We start from the raw sequence: 20,000 nt of genomic DNA, 5'->3' as shown, positions 1-20,000 counted from the left end.
GAATAGGAAGCACTCGAAAGAAGGGCGGTCTGGCATTGATTTTATCATTTAAGAAATGGGGCGTTCATTCATGTTGCCTTCTAGTTGAGCCAAGAATCGCAAACCTGCGGCAACCATCACGAAAGTCTTTAATAACACAGCTAATGGATTCAGATGATGACATTACCCTATATTGACTAGTAAAATTCACTTCAGCATTGAGGTAAGAAAACCTGACTTTTGTGTCTATCTTATCAGAATGGAAGGGAAAAAACGCGAGCTAGGTAACACATGGTTAAAAATGTTATCGGTATTCGAAATTAACACTCGTAGTTTTCTTTTAAACTAGTGGCTTTTGCAATAATTTCAAAGACTTTTAAGTCATGCAAATAAAGCTGGTTATTATTTTTGTGGTCGTGGTTCAGTATTAAATTGCCTCACTAAAATTCGACAATTTTGACTAATGGCAGCTTACTTTGCTCTCTGGTCCAAATGTCATTCCCAAACACTGGCTGGGATTCTGTTTCGAACTAAAACTATTTTTTTTTTTTAATTACAGGAGCATTAAGGAAACCTTGGTCCAATACTGTGATGATATAAGCTCACCTAGCTGGGCCAAATGAAAATAATCCTATCCTCACAAAATTTCCCTCCCCCGAGTTTCCATTTCCTCCGTAAAAAGCCAATACACTAATGGATATAAAGCCTAAAGTAGCGCCCATTTGTAAGATCTTTCCAAAGTATCACGTCGTGGGTTTAAACGCTGATAAGGACAGGGGGTCCTTTTTTGCCTATGGACGTACCCTTTTGACTACATTGACGGAGCCCCCTTTTAAGAAACGGTTCCTTTATCTATAATTACTATACCCACTAGCTTAAGTAGCTTAACAGTTTGGGATCTCTGAAGCCTTAATCCCCAAGCAAACGGGACGCAAGTGAAGTGAAGCTATGATCCTTGCAGATAAGAACCCAATTTTAGCAATCGCGTAGAGAACCCTGAAATCTTCAGGACTTCAACGGTGTTTGAACCCGTGGCCTCGCGATATCAGTACGACGCTCTAACCAACTGAGCTATGAAGCCACTGACGTTGGGAGCTCGTCATTTGTGGGTTCTAATGCTCCATTGAAGAATGAATCAACGCACGACTCATTTCATATGTCATTTCAATCGTTGATTCATTCATCACGGGAACGTTAGAACCCACGAATGACCAGCTCTTGGAAAATTGTCCCGAAACATAAGATAGGTGGATTATATAGTAAGTACGACCGTGAACACTTTCACAACTATATGGATTTTTTTGAAAGACGTGCGACCTTTCTTCTCACTATGCAAAGCATGTGCGGAAATAGATTATATTTAATAGTGACACCGGAAAATGGATCGATGACAAGTGATAAATATAGTTAAACAAGTTTAAGCGTGAATATTTGTGGCTTCTCTTAGAAGATATTAATAGTGAATGAAAAAAATCAAGCTGAGACAAAGTGAATGTTGTATTATAGTAATCTTATGTGCGGCTTATCTGCTTCAGGCCTTGAATCAGTAAATACATAACACATTTGTTCAACTGGTGAATTTTCAATAGTTGGTTGTATTGATCTCTTTCTCGTGTGACAAAGACAGATGTTGATGTCCACTAATTAGTTTTACGTTTTAATTTGATGATGATGACGAACGGCCACGCCAAGTGTAGAAGAGAAACTGCTTTAAAGTTACAGAAGCAAATGTGTTGGGAAAAACGTATAGTTCATAAATTCTGGACAAGAAACTGATTCTAGACTGGCATTTGAAAATAAATCTATCGCAGTTCGTGAAGTTATTCACTGCAAAGTCATATTAAACCTGTCTTGGATTGAAATAATGGATTTTCAGGAAAATTCTCATGAGGTTGGTAACACAAACAATTGTTAAAAACTGACAAGTGATTTCAATTTGCAGTTCAGAAAGCCTACTCCGTGGATGGGATCAGACGCACTCTTCCACGCAATGTGCAAGGGAAAAAGATTAGTCCAATAGTTGATTGGTTATGCGTGTCACGTTTCCGGAATTTCTACATTAAACTGCTTAATGTAAATGCGTTTTGTCAATGCAAGGTCAGCCTCCAGATCCTACACAAGGAAATTGTCACAGCCGTCTACGTGGACATTGTACCTGGATTTGAGTTGGAAAAGGTCACAAACTGATTCTTTCGCCGCGAACGGATCAACATGAATCAAACAACAACGATCCCTCCCTTGTGGGTAACGTATTTATCTATCGCTTGGGCCTGCACAGTATCCACAACCATCGTCGCCTTAAACACGGGAATTTGTGTTTTGCTCTGGACACAAAGACGACTTCGAGTCACAGGAAATTTGTTTTTTGTTAATCTAGCAATCGCAGACATTTTGGTGGGTTTTGTAGCGGTCCCTTGGAAACCGCTTCACTACCTTATTTCACCAACACCTTTATGGCTTATTTCAATGGGAACAGTGGTCGATTACGTTTTGTCACTATCATTCTTAAGCGTTTGCGCATTGAACTATGATAGGTATTTGGCAATCATTTATCCACTGACATATCCCGAGAGAATGGCATTTGAAAACATGTGGAAAAAAATGCTACTAATTTGGAGTCTTCCCTGTTTAAATTTCTTCCGTTTAATTTGGATGATTTCGCTTCGAACTCCGGAAAGATATACGAAGTACAACAAAGCCTTCGGAGTGTTTCATTTTTCTGTTTTACTTGTCGCCGCAACAGGGATTATATTTGCTTATATTAGAATGTTTCAAGCGGCCAGACAGCAGAAAAAACACATAAAGGCAATAAGTCCGAAGAAGACAACCCGACGAGTTAAGTTGTGTAAAGCAATAAGATGTTGTCTCGGAGTGACAATTTGCTTAATTTGTTGCTGGCTTCCCAGGGGATCCTACTTGATCGCAAGGAATATCTACACGACAAGTTCGTATGGGCCGTACGAATACGATTTGTTGACTTTTGCTTTAATGTCCTTGTCTCCTGTTTTGAATCCAATTATTTATTCAGTTTGTAACCGCGATGTCAGGAAAACATTGATGGTTATAATAAGAAGAGACAAGAACATTCAGTTTAGGAAAACAAATGATACGCTGGGAGGCTCCATTGTGAGTTCCCAGAGCCGCTCCACCATTCTAGGCAGTAAAGAGTTATTGGAATTGGAAGATACGAATCCATCCGATATTTACACAGAAAACCCTTCAATGCGCAGCTGACCTATCAACAGAAACAAATGACAACGTTCCTTATTTATGGCAGTTTAGAATTTTTACTACTTTGGCCTGTGGAATAAACTCAAGATCGGCACACTTGGTACTTAATGCGAACAGTCGTTTCCTCTGGATGGACTCCTGATGAATCAAATGTGAGACATTTGCGCACCATCATTTACATAGGTGGGAACACAGATTCAGAAACATCGAAGGGCTGTTGTTAACAGACATACTCTGTATAAACCAAAGATAATTTTGATGCAATCACAACTTTGCTCCATAGGGTATGCGGTATAAATCGAACAGACAGCTGAACCATTCCCACATCTCTAATTCCTCCCTCTTGAACACTGACATCTAAGCGCTGAGCTGAAGCCGAACAGCAAAGTGGCTCTTTGTCAGCGAACGGGAACGGGTTCACTAGTCTTTCAGCTCCATCAAGATCATCATCCATCATAGTTAATAGAGGGGAATGGTTATAAAACCCGACAACTTTCTTTGTTGTAGGTTTTTGTTCTCTTTTCTGGCCTTGACCGTGCACAAAACACAATAGTAGTTTACTCCGTACTGAGGAACTAACCAATAGAAACGTGTTGATTACGTAATTCATGCATAGTGTATGAGCGCAAAACAAAAGATTGTGCACGGTCGTGGACTTTCCAACCTAAATCTTGGCATCTTTGTTTGCTCCTTTGATGTTTGCCGAGCTTCCTAACCATTCCCCTCTATTAACTATGCATCCATGGAGGCATGTTAGCCACCCTTGTAGAGATACAGATTGGCAAATGGAAAAGCAGGTTGGACGGATAAATGGATGGGTAGATTAGTTTATTCACCTTTCTTGTAGTAACTAAAATTACTAGAGCCGACGGCAAATTCAAGGAAGTCTTAAGCAAAAAGAAACGACACATAAAACACGATATCCGTGACAAAAAATATTAAGGCAACAATAATCGAAGTATATACAGAAATAGGTTTATCAAGTGAGTTGCAATCGTAAATAAATTCGAAAGCTGAGGGGTTTACTGACTATATGACGTACAACTCTGTCCGCAAGTATAGCAAAAGCTGATCGAGGCGGACAGAGGTAGCACCTTAAACTGTATAATAAATAGACCCTAATCGTATTCTCAGTATTGGACTGGAACTAGCTTGCAATGGAGTCTAATGTCGGGGGAATCTTTTCAAATGCAAATACTTTTTGATATATTCCCCCGCATTAGCCTCCATTGCAAGCTAGTTCCAGTCCAATACTGAGAATACGAATATGGTCTATTGGAGCTTCGCTCTGACGAAGGGTTGAAACGTCAGCTTTCGAATTTCTTTACGGTGGTTAATTTACCATATCAACTCAGTTGATAAAACAATTTCTCTGTCACTTTCACATCAACGCGGTACCACGGTTTCGTTAGAAACTAAACCCCTTCATCAATTAGGGGTGAAGTTATTGAAGTGGATCAAGGAATGAGCCTGAAAGATTGACAGAGGAGAGAACGCAGACGAGACGAATGGTGAGTTGAAGGCATCATAAACACAAAGGACTGCGTTGTTATGGACACATCTTTATTATAAGCTATAAAAACAAACTGAAAAAGACTTGAAAGATGGAATCCGAGGGAGACCGACCAGGACACAGGCCGCGTAAAAGATAGATGGAAAATGAGAGGGATGACATAAACGTAAAAGAACTCAGTCATGAGTATACTCAGGACAGGAGACGACAGAGAACCGTTAACCCGGCATCGCGTTGGACCAGGAAGAACAAGATGATGACGATAAGTTATGAATAAATCATTATCTCAGCATTTCAAAGATATTCTTTATCATCTGTCGAAAAAAAGGCAGGTAGAGCTATTTCGTTCCCATTTATAATTCCACAATTGTATGTCACTACGTACATTGCGCCTCACTGTAAAATGTTAAAAGCATTAAATAATTGTATACAGATCTGGTATATTACTATCTATAGTTATTTTCATCGGCGCAAATAAATAGCAATTAAATAAGTTACAATCAATATCAGATACGCGTAAATTAGAAAAAAATATACAATTCACTTCTCGTCGGAAACCTCACAATTCGAATTCTGCCATATTTCCCCAAGAAGGACCAGCCTTCATTTTAACAGGCAGTGCTACGGTTAATTTCATGGCGTTTTCCATCTCATTTTTAACAATCTGCGCCACGCGTCTAAGTTCATCTACCGACACCTCAAATAACAGCTCATCGTGAAGTTGTAGAACAAAATAACCACCAACAAGGGGTGGGATATCCGCCTTCGAATGCTCCCTCCGGTTTTTGTTATCATTTGAATGAAGATCAGGGTAGGCGTGTCTGTGTGTGTAAGTACACGACGGAAATTCTTCGGCTAAGCGCCTATCGATGTTCACCATAGCTGTTTTAACTAGATCAGCTGCCGACCCTTGCACGGTGGTATTCACTGCCTGTCTCGCAGCTTGGCTGTGCGCATGTGCATTGGTTGAGTTTATAGCTGGGAGAAATCGCTTCCTACCGGTCACGGTTCTGACAAACCCTTGCTTCTTACATTGTTCAACTGTCTCTTTGAGATATCTCTTTACCCCAACATAGCGAGAAGCAAACTTGTCAGTAAACAAAGCAGCTTCTTCCTCAGTAAGACCCAGTTGTTCGCCAAGAGCTTTCGCACCAATCCCGTAAATGATGCCATAGCAAACTTGTTTAGCATGCTGCCGCTGATCATCTGTTATTGAGACCGCGGGTACTCTAAAAAGCTCGCCCGCGATCATTCTAAACACGTCTGCACCACGATTAAGTATTCTGCAAAGGCGTTCATCGTTTGCAAGATGTGCAATTAACCTGAGTTCGAGCTGCGAATAATCCGCAGCAAAAAGAACGCCATTTTGAAACGGAACAAAAGCAGTGCGCATGCTCACTGCGTAGTTAGGTCCAGTAACCGCTGCAATGGAGCCAGATTTCAATTTGATTGTGCTCCGTCGATTTTCTCTGCGCTGACCTCGTCTTGAACATGACCTTTCGTTCCAGTCCCCAAGAGGAGGGCTTTCGGCAATCGTCATTGGCAAAGAAATATCAAAATCTTTGGGAACGTTTTGCAAATTTGGTTCCGCAAAAGATACTCGGCCTGTTGCGGTGTGTGTTTGACTCAATGAGTGGATTCGCGGCATGTTCAACCTCTTGTTTATGCACTTTTCCTTTTGTAGTGGAAATACAACCTTAGTTAAAGCCGTGTTGATCCTTCGCCATTCCATTATCAATCCAGGCAAGGGATGAAGGTGCTTCAGTTTTTCTAAAACTTCCTTATTGGTGCTTAAATGTTTGGTGGCGCGAGAAGCTCCTCGCCGCGCCACACCCAGCGTCTTACGCTTGGTCACTTGTCCGTCTTCATCATGCGGCAACTTTAGCTCGACAAAGAGAACCTGCAGGAGAGGGGATAGGATTAATGCTTTATTAAGGACGTTGCCTACTATTGTTATTGCGCATACGTTCGGCGTATCTCGAGATACTCGGATTTCCTATTGGTGGTGCTTATTAATACAGGGATATTTTTGCGCGGTTTAAACTATGCGGAGAAAGCAGAACTTAGCAAGTGCTCTTGGTATCCAAAAAGGGTTACCACGCATTTTTCAGAGATAATAAAGCTTCAATTTGGAAAAGAACGCCATACATTGTTTTGTATTTCAAAGCTTTTTACCAATATTGTTGATTAATTACCTTCGAAAAATGCGTGGCTACCCCCAATTTTCTTTTTGACAACACTTGTAAAGACCTGCTTTTCCCGTATATTCAGTGAACCGCGCAAAAAAACCTTTGAATTAGTAGGCACCGTCCTTAACTATCCTCAAATCGAAAATTGCGAACGGATTTTCATTACGCGGGTAACAAGAAATATTGATTGCTCAAAGGTAGAGAAATAAGTATTAGCTTATTAGGCCTGGTCACTCTCATTATGCCAGGCTCCTATGGCCTTTGGATTAAATGTTCATATTGTGCGAATAATTACCCGGGACGCCGAAGGCAGCGCGTGTTAAAAATTGGGAAATTCCGTTTTTCCATCGAAGTCACAAATCGCTCTGTTTTTCTATTGTGCGATAATATTGGCTTCAATCAGAGAGAATAATGGACCAGCATGACCAAACCTGCGCCACATCTTCGCGGCTTGTAAGAGAAAAGCTGTGATTGGCCAATCGATACGCCTCTTCCTCGAGCGTGCGCAGTTTAGCTTGTAGTATGTTCTTGAGATGTTCGCAATGTGAATCTGAAAATCCAAAGCCATTTAATTCCATTCGAGCTAAACACAGCAGCGATGGCATTTCCACCTAAAAACAAGGGGATAAAAAGTTGAGACGTCAAAATGAGGAAAATCATGTAGATGATCACAATAGTCCACTTTCAAAATACCATAATATTCTTCGTTTGCCCTCGAAAAGTTTGCATAAGTATTGTTTATATTTTCTCAAGAGAAACAGGAAGCAATGCATGTGCAAAATTTAGGAGCAAAAACAAAGAGTATTATGGTATTTTTTAAAGGGGTCCTATGAAAGCAGAACAGCCGCAAACATATATAATCAGCCTCAAACGGCAAACATGATTAAAACAGGCTCAACACAAACGAAAATAGAGCTACAAAAGATAAAGGAAATTTCATGGTATCAAGGTTGCAGATGCATGCAGTCGTTTTTTATTTCACGGCATTTCCAATCAAAATGTCACCGCACATCAATGAACTTATAAATAGCGGAATTGGAATCGATGCAGAACCTTTGTAAAAGCTTCCATTAAGCCTTCTGCTTCTACCAGCGGCCGCAGTTTTGTCATCAACGGAAGTACAAGGACAGACTCGACACATGCTCTCACTCGGCCACTTTGCTGACATTGATATGCTAGTGCCAGTCCCCCTGTACCCAGTCCACCACCGCAACCTGAATTTAAGACGGAAAATTGAACAAAGATATATAAAAGCCTTTTTGATCGGCTACATTTCAATACGGTACACAGCCAACTGGGGAAGGATCATGCTCAAATTCATTTTTAACTTTCGGCTGTTTTTAAATAAGTGTTGAAAGACATCTGCCGACGGCTTGCTTTGTTGTGCTGCTGCGAGCATCGAGTTTACGACAAACGGCAAACATCAGGCTGAAATTTGTATTTTGCTGAAAGTCAAAGAAACTTCACTGGTTTTTGCTCTTTTCTTGCCTTTTAGCGATAAAGCACCGGTGGCTCAGTTGGTTGAGCATGGGGCTGTCATGCGGGAGTTTGCAAGTTCGAACCCCAGCCGGATCAACACTCAGGATCTCTAAATAACTGATGAGAAAGTGCTGCATTTGTAATTGCGTCCTCAAATGTTTACACGATCAAGTCTTCTCGGATAAAGACTAGAAACCGTAGACCCCGTCTCACAAATATCCTCCATGTTCATCAGTGGACGTTTAAAGAACCCATACACTATTCGGGAAGAGTTGGGGATGGAAGTCCCGGCGTTGTGCCTGTCCTGTTCTCTCCAGCAGAAAAAGGCTTGCGGTTTATGAGGCCACATAAGCGGAAACAGCCATAAGTCCAAAAGGGGCTTTTCCAAGTGCTGGAACATGTAGATGAAGATGACAAGCAGCGACCTGTAGTTTGCGGTTCCATAGAATCGCAAAACTAAATCTCCCTATAGCCTCAAAAATTGAGCCATATTGTCTCCCAGCTTATCGGTAAAAGTCCCGAAACTTTCCGGGTGCCACCGTTCCCTCTTCACAATAATTTTGCCTTTCGTTTCCTTAAAAACACTTTAAAAGACCAGTTTTTCAAAACAAGCTGATCGTATTTTCACAAAGGCCGAAAAGCTTTCGCGACTTTCGAGAAACGGGCCCCTGGTCCCCGTATTTTGAAAGCCGGATTGAGTTAGGCCCGTTTTAAACGTCGCATTTTACATGTGACGAATCTAATGCAAATGAGCGAAAACAATAGATTTTTCTTATTTGCATTAGTTTATTTGCATGAATTAAACAACAACCGAGGTTAGAATTTTTTCTTCACTTTCTGAGTCCTAAGTGGTTCCCTATTGACGAGTAAAATCGTCTGGCGTTGGCAAGAGTTTCATCTTAAAGTGCAACTGTTGGGAGTGAAAGGGAAAACTATTATTTTAGGCTGAAGAAAGGAAAAGTTTAAGTCAAACCGAAGAGGACAGAAATAATGTGTAAATCTTCGTTGATCGGAAAGTGAACTGCAATTAAGAATTCCACTAATCCAGGATTATCTTAACTTGGCTTTGAACAACAGAGCCCACACGCGAAACAAAGCCAATAGGCTAGTTTCGAATTGTGCAGCAACAAAAGAACAGAGTCGAGGTTCAGGGGAATAATTAGCATTCTGTATTGTTTAATACAAAGGAAAATGAAATTTAGTCCCCTGAACCTCGACTCTGTTCTTTTGTTGCTGCACAATTCGAAACTAGCCTATTGAGATTTGCTCGAAAGTGCTTTCCCGCGCATGCTCCGGCTACATGCATGTATTTGCATTGAGCTCTTAGTAGTATCGTAGTATCCCTTCACCTTCCAAGAGAGGAGCTTCCTCAGGTATGTACTGTCCCACGAGCTGATGAAGGCTCTTTTCTTTGGCCCCCGGATCCAAAAGCCAGCTGGCCACCTTTGGATCTTCAACTGGGCCATTGAGAGAAATACCAGCCGATCGGGCAAAAGCCTGTTGGTAAAGAAGCCATAGCGAAAATGCGAGTTAGCATCACGAACAATCATTATAAATTGTACTCAGTCGACAACAGAAGTATTGTGACTGGATTCTCTTCCATGGAAAGAAGAAATATCTGAAGCCCCAAATGATAATTTTCTGACTACCACATTTCGCGCTTGTTTTTGGAGGCTTTGCTGCAATAAACGGTGAGCAAAATTTACTAATTCACGCAAAAACCTGCTTTTTCACGAACCTTTTCTCCACATTTTCACTTACTTTCTTCCTTTTCCCTCTTTCGTTGTGATGCGTTGATAGAAAATCTAAGATACTTTTGAATGCCATGATCTCGGTATAAAAAGTATTTTGAGTGAAAACCTCTCCCGTTTCATCTTCTTCCCCTTAATTCGGATAATTCGGGGACGCCATCGAGGTTATCCCCATTTCGCGGCTTAACCCTAATCAAGGAGGAAAAAAGTTTTGCCGCAAAAAAGTACGTTTTGCCACGAAAAAGTAAGTTTAACCGTGGCAGATATAGTCCACCGTAAGTAACCAGTCAACGTAGTAACCAGTCTTAAACGTTTTTACATTCTTGTAAGTTGTCTCACCTTGCAATGCTCTTTGACATCAAAACAAACCATGGGCTTTTCCTTCTCGCTCAAGTTCTGAACAACACTTTTCAAAGCATTTAAACGACGAGCTATCGTCAGATTAATATCGACCGCTGACTCGACCTGACTGTCGTCCGGTTGTTCGGTTTCGGACTGCGCATGTTCTTTGAGAGACACATAATAAGCATCTTTGCCGCCCCAGCTCACTGCAACTCCAACTATCACTTGATCCTCCCCTTCTACTTTAAGACCACGCGAAGATCCCTCTGAAGTCGTAACGTTAGTGAATCGCCCTCCTATCCTGGGAACATTATCAAGAGTCCTTTCACAAGCCACAGCCAAAGAGAACCGCTTTTGACTCAGCCATTCATCGAGAAACAAGGAGAAAACCTGCTCGTGCCCAGTGACATCAATGATTGACAACCCTTCATCAGGGGCGTTTGAATAAGGAGATCGTGAAGGAGAACGTCTTTTCCTCGACGACAATGGAGTAGCGGACGTTTTAGTGGTAAAATCGGCTGGGGAATGTCTTATTTCTCGAGGAGGGGTACAAACGAACACATCAGAAATTGGCAAGTCAGCCACGTCAAATGCACCATCTTGCCGCGCCTCATTGCGACGTATTTTCTTCGCAGGCGATTTATCGTCAGGTATTTTCTTCGCAGGTGATTTATCGTCATCGTGTTTAGACAGCTCCTTCGCAGGATTCATATCCCTGAGTTTCGTAAACTTAGCTTCCCCGAGATTCACAGCTATTTCTGTTTCTCCTTGCAAATCAATGGTCTCCGCCTCCTTGTCCAGTAACTCGCTCATGGCCAGCGATGAGAGATCTGAAAAACCATCACTGGACGAAAGATGCAGGGAAAATGAATTTGTTGCCCTATCGGCGGAGGCTCCGTCATCACCCGTGTTGCGTGTAGGCGACTGCACAGCGAGTGAACCAACAGACGGTAGAAACTCGAAACTCTGTCCTGCACGAAATTCCTCTGTACCTTGGATTTGGAATCGCGGATGAGTATCACATTCACCGATCATGTTTTGTTCTTCACCACATGTTAAATCGTTGAGTGTGACCGAGGTGACAATGTTTGCTTCATGCTTGTTCAAATCCTTTCCAGACGATGCTTTAATAACGCCATTTTCCACTGACCCTTGAACGCCATGATATTCGATCATGTCGCACTCCATCAGAAAGGTGTCACTCAAACTACACTTGGGCAGCTTTTGAGAATCCAGCATAACTTTGTCATCGTCACGACTAGGACATTTTGTTTTTTCTTGATCAAAAGGTTCCTCTCCTTCAAACGGCTCTGAATACAATTCCATTGAAACAGACTGAGGGTCACTGAACAGCTCTGAGTCAGCGGACAGCTCCACGAAAGCTGAAGTGGTAACGTTCCTTGCTACTTCTTGAATATCCGTCTCCGCAGCTTCTTTCTTTTTTACTTTTTCTCGAGATTCACATATTTCAGCAACTTGAGGGCGCCGCTTGCCTCTTGAACAAGGTGTACTTTCATTTCCTATCGCAGCAACAGAGGGTACCACGGGAGGGCGGACTGAGACAGGGCTTGGATCTTTCTGGTCCCTTTTCTCAGTGTGACTTGACTGTTGCAACGTTTCCGGTACAGTCACGCATTCTTCATTGTCCGATTTGAAAGCCGCATCTGGTCTTGTTTTATGACTCAACTGTCCTTTTACTTTAACATTAGGACAATCATGGCGTTTCGGTACAGGGGCCTTTACGTTTCTTAAAGGCCTCTCGAGATCTCCATCGCATTGTATTGGGTCCATTTGCCTATCGGAACTTGGTCCAGCCAATCGTTTCTCAGTCCTTCCAACACCAACAATCTTCTTTCCACTGTTTAACGATGGACACACTTCATTTTCCTTGGTCTCTGTATTAGTTTTTGACTTTTCATCGGATCTTTTGCAATTACTAACGGCTGCGGTAATCTGCATTGTCTCCCCTACTCGCAAGCCAGAAGACGTGGAGCCAACATTTTCAGCCCTATTTCCTCCCTCTCTCACTCCCTGTTCATTATTGTTTTCTGCGGTCTCTAAAGGCCTCCACTCGATTCCAAGCTGTGCCACATCAGCTTGTAGCAGTTGTTTTGCTTCGTTAACGATCAGCTTAGCGGCAGCGCTTAGAGTGAGTCCCTTCCGTCCTGCAACCCAGATCACGCGTGCTTCACTTCGTTCTCGTACCTCTGTCTCGGTCTCTTGGCCGTGCTTAAGCCCGCTGACAAATGGAGCTGCATTGTGTAAAATATTCTCGACCTCAGAGGGAGGCGCTGACGCCATAGATGCTATGGTATGATAGCCAGCGTTGTACAACATGCGCGCACGGGCAGCATTCAAGAGAGATACTCGTACCAAGTCGCACAGTTCTCTCTCCACGCCAAACGAGAGACGACTCTGAAATTGTGATAAAAGCAATTCCATGTTAGTCCAGCCGAGCTTCTGGCAGAACACTGTAACCATCCCCGCAAATGTTGCAGCAGAACCTTGCAAGGCTTGTAGCATTCCACGATTCGCTCCGTATCGTCTCGAAACGACATTTAAAGGTATTTCATGTACGAGGTCTTGAAGTGCTAATGCCGCAAAGAATCTGCGATGTACGGCAAGAGATTGACGTTGTTGATCAGTACGCGTCAAAATACGACCACGAATAGCTCTGGCGAGAAACGCTTCTTCTATTCCGACTAAGTCGGCCACACGGCGCATGTTTGCAGGAAGGCGCTCCCAGATCCGAAGGTACTGGTACCAATCTATGTTGGGCCATTGGTCTTGTATGTATATAGGCGTTACCTGGGAAACCAGATAATAAACACAATTAATTTCACCATTGAGTCAAAATCACGAGTAACCTTTATTCTCGTTTTTTAGAGAATACTTACTCGTCACAAAAACAATTTTAAAATTCGTTCAGTTAATCATAACTTAAGTGTAAAAATTAACGAAATAAGTGTTACACAACGTTTCGATGTCACCATGACATCATTTTCAAATGACAGAAAAAACTTTAACCTGATTAATTTATAAGGTGTGTGGTGATGGGAACGATTAACATATAGTGCCGGATATTTCTTGTTTACAAACATTGACGCCACATTTGTTTTGATATTCAAATGTGCCAACCACGGAACAAAAGAAACCATTGTTTCAACAGCCAGCTTTTTTTTGGGGGGGGGGGGGCAAAGTTATACTCGGGAATGAGGCTTACTCAATTGGACAAATCCCTTGAGTCGTTTACACTTAAACCACTCAAAAAGAATGTTGTTAAGCTCACCTGGTAAATGATATGTAATTCGCTCTCGAGTACGAAACACTTTCGCGCCTTCTGAACCTCAGCAAATACGACCAACGCTTCGTCTGGAGAAAGTGCAGAAGTTAAGGTAGCCATGCCGAGTTGCGAGGAAACATATCTCTGATCTTTAACTTGTCGCTGTAATGAAACGATTTCAGCGGTTTTCAATCGATACGCAGCCAATAATCAAAGTTTTTACTTTAGCCAATTACAACAGACGGGGACAATCTAAGGCAGCTGGCTGCTCTAAGCGCGGGAGAGCGCATATATATGACCAAATGCCACATTGGTTTTTCTTTTACCTTAGATAGGCTTAGAACGTGGCAACAAAGCCAAAGGAATAGCGGAACACTCAAAGCTAAAAGGAACAGATGAGCAAACTAATAACTCCTAAAGGTCTGATTTACTTAACTTGTACAGCCTATGACCAAGTTTAAAGAACCTGGTAAGTGATTATTTTCTTTATTCTCATTATCTGTCTTATTCCATCCAAAAGGAGATAATGTTGGGAGAAACACAACACCGGTGATTTCCGAGTGTAGCAACGGTTGAATCGGATGAAAAAGGGGGACGGACACAGACATTATTTCTGTTCAACTTACTTCTTTGTTCTCGTCAGTATTTTCTTTATTTTCCTCGCATTTCTGCAAACGAACGAACTCTCTTTCCACCAAAAACTTCACCGTCTCCTTAATAACAGCGTCTGTGTCGCCTGTTTCTTGCTGCGTGGGGACTGAAGCGAAGAATGTACAGCCCGCGTAACGTTCGACATCCTGAGGCCTGGTGACTACTCCACTGCAGATTACCTCAAGAAGCGCGCGCTTTATTCCGCCGTTGTCGTCTTTGCCTGAAACAATACCAAGAGCGCTAAAATGAACTACTTGTGACTTATTTTATTAATTGTTGCCTAAAAAGAAGCACTTTTCGGGCTTTCGAGCAGCAGCCTGGCTATGCCACGAAACATTGTTGTTGTCGTGAAAATTTTCACAGTAATCGTGCGCGAAACAGCTTGTTGACGCAAGCTATGCTTCCGGAGGGTAAAAAACTTTTAAACTTGGTCAAGCTTATTTTTGTTGCCAGATGCAAATTTCTTAGTATACCCACCTTAAAAGCTACAGCCAGGAAAAAAGTTTCCGTAACCATTGCTTCCTACGGTAAAAAACCTCGGAAAACCTTGTTTTCATTAATTATTCGCAAACCATTTATCTTGAATGGGACTAGACCGTTTTATACAATAACCCAAGTTATTCACGGATTTTGATTGGTTCTTGCCTATGATATATTAGAGGACAGACGCACGATTGACGTCACCATCAGCTTTTATGCGAATAAAGTTAATTCTTTATTATATAAAACAAATAGATTCCATGTTGCCGTGGGTCTGTTCAGTAATAGATCACAGAAGATGTCAAAATGTGGTAAGAACATCAGTGACACACCCGGCTATCGCCTCGTTTGCCACTTTTTTGTTCTTACCACATTTTGACGTCATCTGTGATCTATTACTGAACAGACGCACGGCAACATGGAATCTATTTCTTAAATAGATAGCAAGTCCTTGAGCTACGAGTGGAGCAGCGCAAACTTAAAACCGAACAAGGTCTTCAATGTCGGCTTTGAAATGCGACGTTGAATGCTAGAGACATAAAAATCGAATGATTGGATACCTAGCAGACAACTTTGTACAGCTTTTAGTTGAGAATTCAACAGCGATGTTGCCCTCTGTCGCTCAGCGGGCTTACATATTAGCACACTCTCTCCCAGGGCGTCAACGCCTTTGCGTCCTGCGCGGCCAGCCATTTGTTTGTACACAAGAGCATCCACTAACTTGCCGTGAAATATTGGGGTACGAATGATCACACGACGGGCGGGTAGATTTACCCCTGAAAAGGAAACACAAGGAATCAGTACCTCATTGTACGATAACTGAAACGCGTAAAGACCGGTCTCATACTGAAGAAGGGGTAAAAGTCAACTAGTTCCCACTCCTCCTTCCCAAGAAGGACCTATTATTATACATGACGAAGAGTAAGAGTTACATTCGAAGCAAAAGCACTGAGTTTAGAGGTTGATCTTTGCTAAAAAACGCGTGCTTTAGTCGGAGTCAAACTCGTTCTCCATTCCAAAAGGTGTTGAGAGCGGAAAACACAGGATATTTTAGCGCTGCACCAAAACCCGCCGAAAACCACAAAACAGGAGGCGAGGCAAGAGTGCGAATTAAATAGTGGCAAATGCGCATTTTTTTCGCCGTTTTCAGCAACTGACCAACGTTGAGTTTAATGCAAAACGACAGCCAACAAGGCCGTATTTTAATTTATGTACACCATGCCTCCCTTTTAGATCGTGGATAGTGACCTTAGCCTGTAGAAGCTGAACAAACATGAAAAGATTGACAAATATCACCCTGCAGTTTGCCGATAACGACAAAGGCGAACCTTCTTCTAGTTTATCGTGGCCTACATGTATATCTCATGTATTATTCCACTGCAAATTTCAGCCCGGCGTTTACCGTAAATGCGAAGCCATGTCTCTCACGCTGGAAACTGAACTCCTACACAGTACAATGCTGAATTCACCTTAGTTGTGGTTTCTATATGTGCATGTTTCTATATGTGCATGTTGATGTCACTTTAAAATAGGAGAATTCTAGCTGATGTTACTTTTTTACATAAAGCTCTCAATGGAATAAGCAATGTCAATATTGATTCTTACATTGATTTTTATTCTGATGCTGATCATTTTTCATTTAGGAAATATGATGATTTATCTCTTAAAACGAAATATGCAAAAACAAATCCACTCAAATATAGTTTTTGTCACAGGATAGTTGACTCCTGGAATCTTCTGCCCTACGATATTCGTAAGGCAGTAAGTGTAAATATTTTTAAGCGGGGAGTTAAGAAGTTTTTATTGGACAATACATTAAATTAGTTATCCATTGTTGAATTATTGATTTTATTTCAATTTTACTACTGTATTTTCGTATTTTGTATTAGTATATATTCATTGGTGATCTGTTCTTTTTGATGGTGTCCTGGACTCCTTTCGGATTATCCATATGGCTATTAATATTATTCTTGTTAGCATGTGTTACGTTTGATGCCATTAAATTGTAAAAATAAAATAAAAAATAAAATAAAATAAAATGTTGTAAATAAATTCACCCAAGGCCCAAAAAGTTGCGGCAAACATCACGGATGTAACAGATTTCAAGCAATGTTTGTCAATCCTATAATAATATGCACTCCAAATACCTAAATCAAGCTGTAAACAAACGCATAGTAAGAAGAAGCGTAAGACGCGCGAAAGAAAAAAAAATATTGTTCAAACCTGAAGATAACGTAGATGTGGCAACAAGCACGCGAATAGACCCCTGTCTAAACGCCCCCTCAATAATGTCCCTCTCATCAAAAGTGAGTCCTGCATGATGAAACGCCACGGCATGTGGTACCAAACGAGAAAGCACGGAGTCCAAGCCTACTTGTGTGCGTTTTAATTGCTCGATCACCTCCTTCAACGCCACGTAGTCAAACGTGAGTAAGTTCGACGCTTTAACAAATCCTCGGCCCGAACCTGTGTGACTCCCTTCCCCCTGGAGACCCAAGCTTCCAATTTCAGCAAAATGTCTCGCTATGGACTCTGCCAGTTTCTCACACCAATTTTTTGTCGGACAGAAGACTAAGACCGAGTGTCCTTCCACAATAGTCTCCTTGCATAGGGGTATCACGTGATCGTCGTCCCCAGCCACTGTTCCACCGGTGATTTCTCGGATTTTTGTTAAGTTGCCGTCAAAAAGTGCGCAGCCTATTTTGATCATCTCTGTCAACGGAACTGGCCTGTGGTCCGTGAAGTAAAGGTCAGCGGACAACCACTTTGCAAGCATGTCTAAATTGGGTAAAGTCGCACTCATACCGACTATCTGTATCGCAGGTGAAGTTACATTATCTGCAAAGTCAACGAAAAAGACTTAAGTACATGGCGCTTCATGGCGCTTTTCATTAGCGACGCAAGCAAAAAAAAAATTTAACAAACGCACACTCAGCAATGCTTTGATCTTTAATTTGTACCCCATTTTTCTACAACAATAGAATCTAAATAACAGCAAGAGTGAGTCTGAGTATGCTGCTTGTAATGTCATCTCTAGTGAAGACTAACTTTAAGACAACTGAATGAAAACTGTGACAGAGTATGTACGAAATTTTCATTTATTTGAACTGCGGTTATGTAAGTGAAAGTAATCCTAGTCAATGCTGCAAAAGAAGAAGTTTTAAAAAATCCAGGCTTCTTTGAAACTGCAACTTCTTCATAAACTGCGGTGAACATTTTCACCTAGAATAAATGAAAACTACTTTCAAATGCAGCCAATTTAACAATCAAAACTCTAACCTTTCTAGGCGACCTAATTAACACACAAAATGCCAGTAAATTGTTCTAAGACTGGTTCAGTCATCTATGACAAATATGTCATTTTTACAAAAAGGCAGATGCAGCCACAAGTGAACGAGAAACGTTAGTCAAAACATAGGTAAAATTCGACTCCTTGACTATAAAAGCGGTTTAGCCTGTATACCACGCAGGCTAGCATTTCCACAATATACGAGTTCTGACAAATCAGCCAGAAAATCTTATTGACCACACTGAGTGAGGGATTATAACTTGGGAGGCCAAGCAGCGAAGCAAGGATACGTTCTAGTGATAAAATTGCTTTTCGCGCTTTTCGAGATAATATTTACCTTCATTCTGTGTTTCGTCATTGTAGCCAGAGATGTATCGCACTTTAGTCAGAAAGAGCTCCAGCAAATATCCCCGGTGTGGATCACCAATCATGTGCATCTCATCCACAACAACAATTCCAAGAGAAGACAGCGCTTTTTTCTCCTCCAGTAGTCGGTTTAGCAGGCTATTGGCTTTCTCTATGGTACAGACTGCTATATCGACAGAGATTAACCCCCCAGGTGGGGCGTGGCTTCCCATATATCCATCCACTCGCACCCCCGCTTCCTGATAAAGACGCTAAAGGAAAGAAAAAAAAAGCAAAGGAACATTAAGGTTATAAACAACTTACTATGATTACGAATTACTAATGGTGATAGACAAAGAATAAAGAGGGAAAAGCTGTGCCATAATGGAATGCCTGTAATAACTCTGCATCGCTTAGAAGAAGCACAACAGCCTCTCCATGGCACCTACACTCTGCTTCTCATAATGGTGGCGAATATCTCTTGATAAGAATTCTTGACTAAAGCAGAGATCTTTGGTCAAATTTCACCATTCGGACAACGCGTTGAGCTCGTTTGCCTGAGTCACTGCCTCCATGTTAAGGACCAAATAATATCATATTTTATTTCTTCAGATTACCGTGTAGGAAGAGACAACCGACTATACGAGACCTCCCTAATTTTATGAGTGATGAAAATTTCTTGTTTTGTGAGGGTGAATTATTCTTTGCTTGCAACCAGATAGTGATTATGATGATGAGGAGTCATTCAAATGCTTTTCTGCTCTTCTACGTTATTTCTCCTTGTACACTTGCTTTGGCATACAAATATTTGGATAATGATTCAAAGCAAGTACCTGAAGGTAAAACATCTTTTCACGAGCAACACTAATGAATGGAAGAATAAAAAACGCTTTTCTTTTTGTTTCCAGCACTCGTTTCAGCATTAATAACTCGGCAACCATCGTCTTTCCTGCACTGGTTGGGGCAGAGTATACCAAGTTGCCTGACATAAAAAAGGAAAAGTCAGAAACGATGAGATGACTTCAAATACACTTTAGTTAATAAGGAAGATGTAAGTAAAGCAGTAGTTTTTGACTTATCAAAAATCCAAAATATTTTTACTTTGGAAACAGGAAACAAAGAATGTTTCTCTCTGACATACCTCCCATGAGAACCCTTCCTGTGCGAAGACATTCAGCCTGCCATTCAAACATACGTGTGATACCCATCTCATGGTACCTTTTAAGGACAACAGGGGGAAGTCCCCAGGAAGACAGCTCCAAAGGACTCCCTGAGCTAATGAAATCAGGTTCCAGGATGCTCCTATTGAAGGATGTTGACAGACCAGATAAAATTTGGCTGAAATTTGCAAAAACAAAATTAATGAAATAAATCACTAAGATTGATCTATTACAATAAACAATGTATATAAAAATCTTTGTTACTCATAAATTTTTAAACTTGTGTCTGAGGTGTTGGCAGAGCCTTT

At 41.4% G+C, this 20,000-nt stretch overlaps 2 protein-coding genes and 1 non-coding gene across 5 annotated transcripts in view; 1 reads left to right on the top strand and 2 right to left on the bottom strand.

Moving 5' to 3' along the window:
- The first annotated feature begins 66 nt into the window (after positions 1-66).
- LOC138050812 (octopamine receptor beta-2R-like) lies at positions 67-4,374 on the top strand. Of its 2 annotated transcripts, XM_068897098.1 has the most exons (3): positions 89-202; positions 539-1,238; positions 1,922-4,374. In XM_068897098.1, exon 3 carries the CDS (start codon positions 2,191-2,193, stop codon positions 3,211-3,213), a length of 1,023 nt encoding a protein of 340 aa, XP_068753199.1. In that variant the 5' UTR covers positions 89-202; positions 539-1,238; positions 1,922-2,190; the 3' UTR covers positions 3,214-4,374. The 2 variants fall into 2 exon arrangements, with proteins under 2 accessions (XP_068753200.1, XP_068753199.1); XM_068897099.1 differs by lacking the exon at positions 539-1,238 and having other exon boundaries at positions 67-202.
- Positions 988-1,060, bottom strand: Trnai-gau (transfer RNA isoleucine (anticodon GAU)). Its single transcript has one exon. It is a non-coding gene; the product is annotated as a tRNA-Ile (tRNA).
- Positions 4,375-5,064: 690 nt separating the features above from the next.
- LOC138053540 (DNA polymerase theta-like) overlaps positions 5,065-20,000 on the bottom strand; it is an 18,272-nt gene continuing 3,336 nt past the window's right edge. The window contains exons 3-14 of one of the 2 annotated variants that reach the window (XM_068900165.1): positions 19,674-19,870; positions 19,366-19,514; positions 18,525-18,804; positions 17,122-17,736; positions 15,459-15,674; positions 14,394-14,638; positions 13,774-13,929; positions 10,482-13,292; positions 9,741-9,888; positions 7,966-8,126; positions 7,344-7,523; positions 5,065-6,623 (exon numbers count right to left, since the gene is read on the bottom strand). In XM_068900165.1, coding sequence (XP_068756266.1) covers positions 5,283-6,623; positions 7,344-7,523; positions 7,966-8,126; positions 9,741-9,888; positions 10,482-13,292; positions 13,774-13,929; positions 14,394-14,638; positions 15,459-15,674; positions 17,122-17,736; positions 18,525-18,804; positions 19,366-19,514; positions 19,674-19,870 — 6,499 coding nt within the window. In that variant the 3' untranslated portion in view covers positions 5,065-5,282. Of the gene's footprint in view, positions 6,624-7,207; positions 7,524-7,965; positions 8,127-9,740; positions 9,889-10,481; positions 13,293-13,773; positions 13,930-14,393; positions 14,639-15,458; positions 15,675-17,121; positions 17,737-18,524; positions 18,805-19,365; positions 19,515-19,673; positions 19,871-20,000 lie in introns of both variants that reach the window. The other variant, XR_011133224.1, reaches the window with a different exon arrangement.

This window comes from Montipora capricornis, chromosome 6 (genome assembly GCF_036669925.1).
Source record: "Montipora capricornis isolate CH-2021 chromosome 6, ASM3666992v2, whole genome shotgun sequence".
Classification (NCBI taxonomy): Eukaryota; Metazoa; Cnidaria; class Anthozoa; order Scleractinia; family Acroporidae; genus Montipora; species Montipora capricornis.
The sequence above is the reverse complement of the archived record's forward strand: the minus strand, read 5'-3'. Positions and strand labels throughout refer to the sequence as shown.

Excerpts from the sequence above, each read along its gene's own strand:
- LOC138050812 (XM_068897099.1), top strand. The coding sequence starts at position 2,191 with ATGAATCAAACAACAACGATCCCTCCCTTGTGGGTAACGTATTTATCT.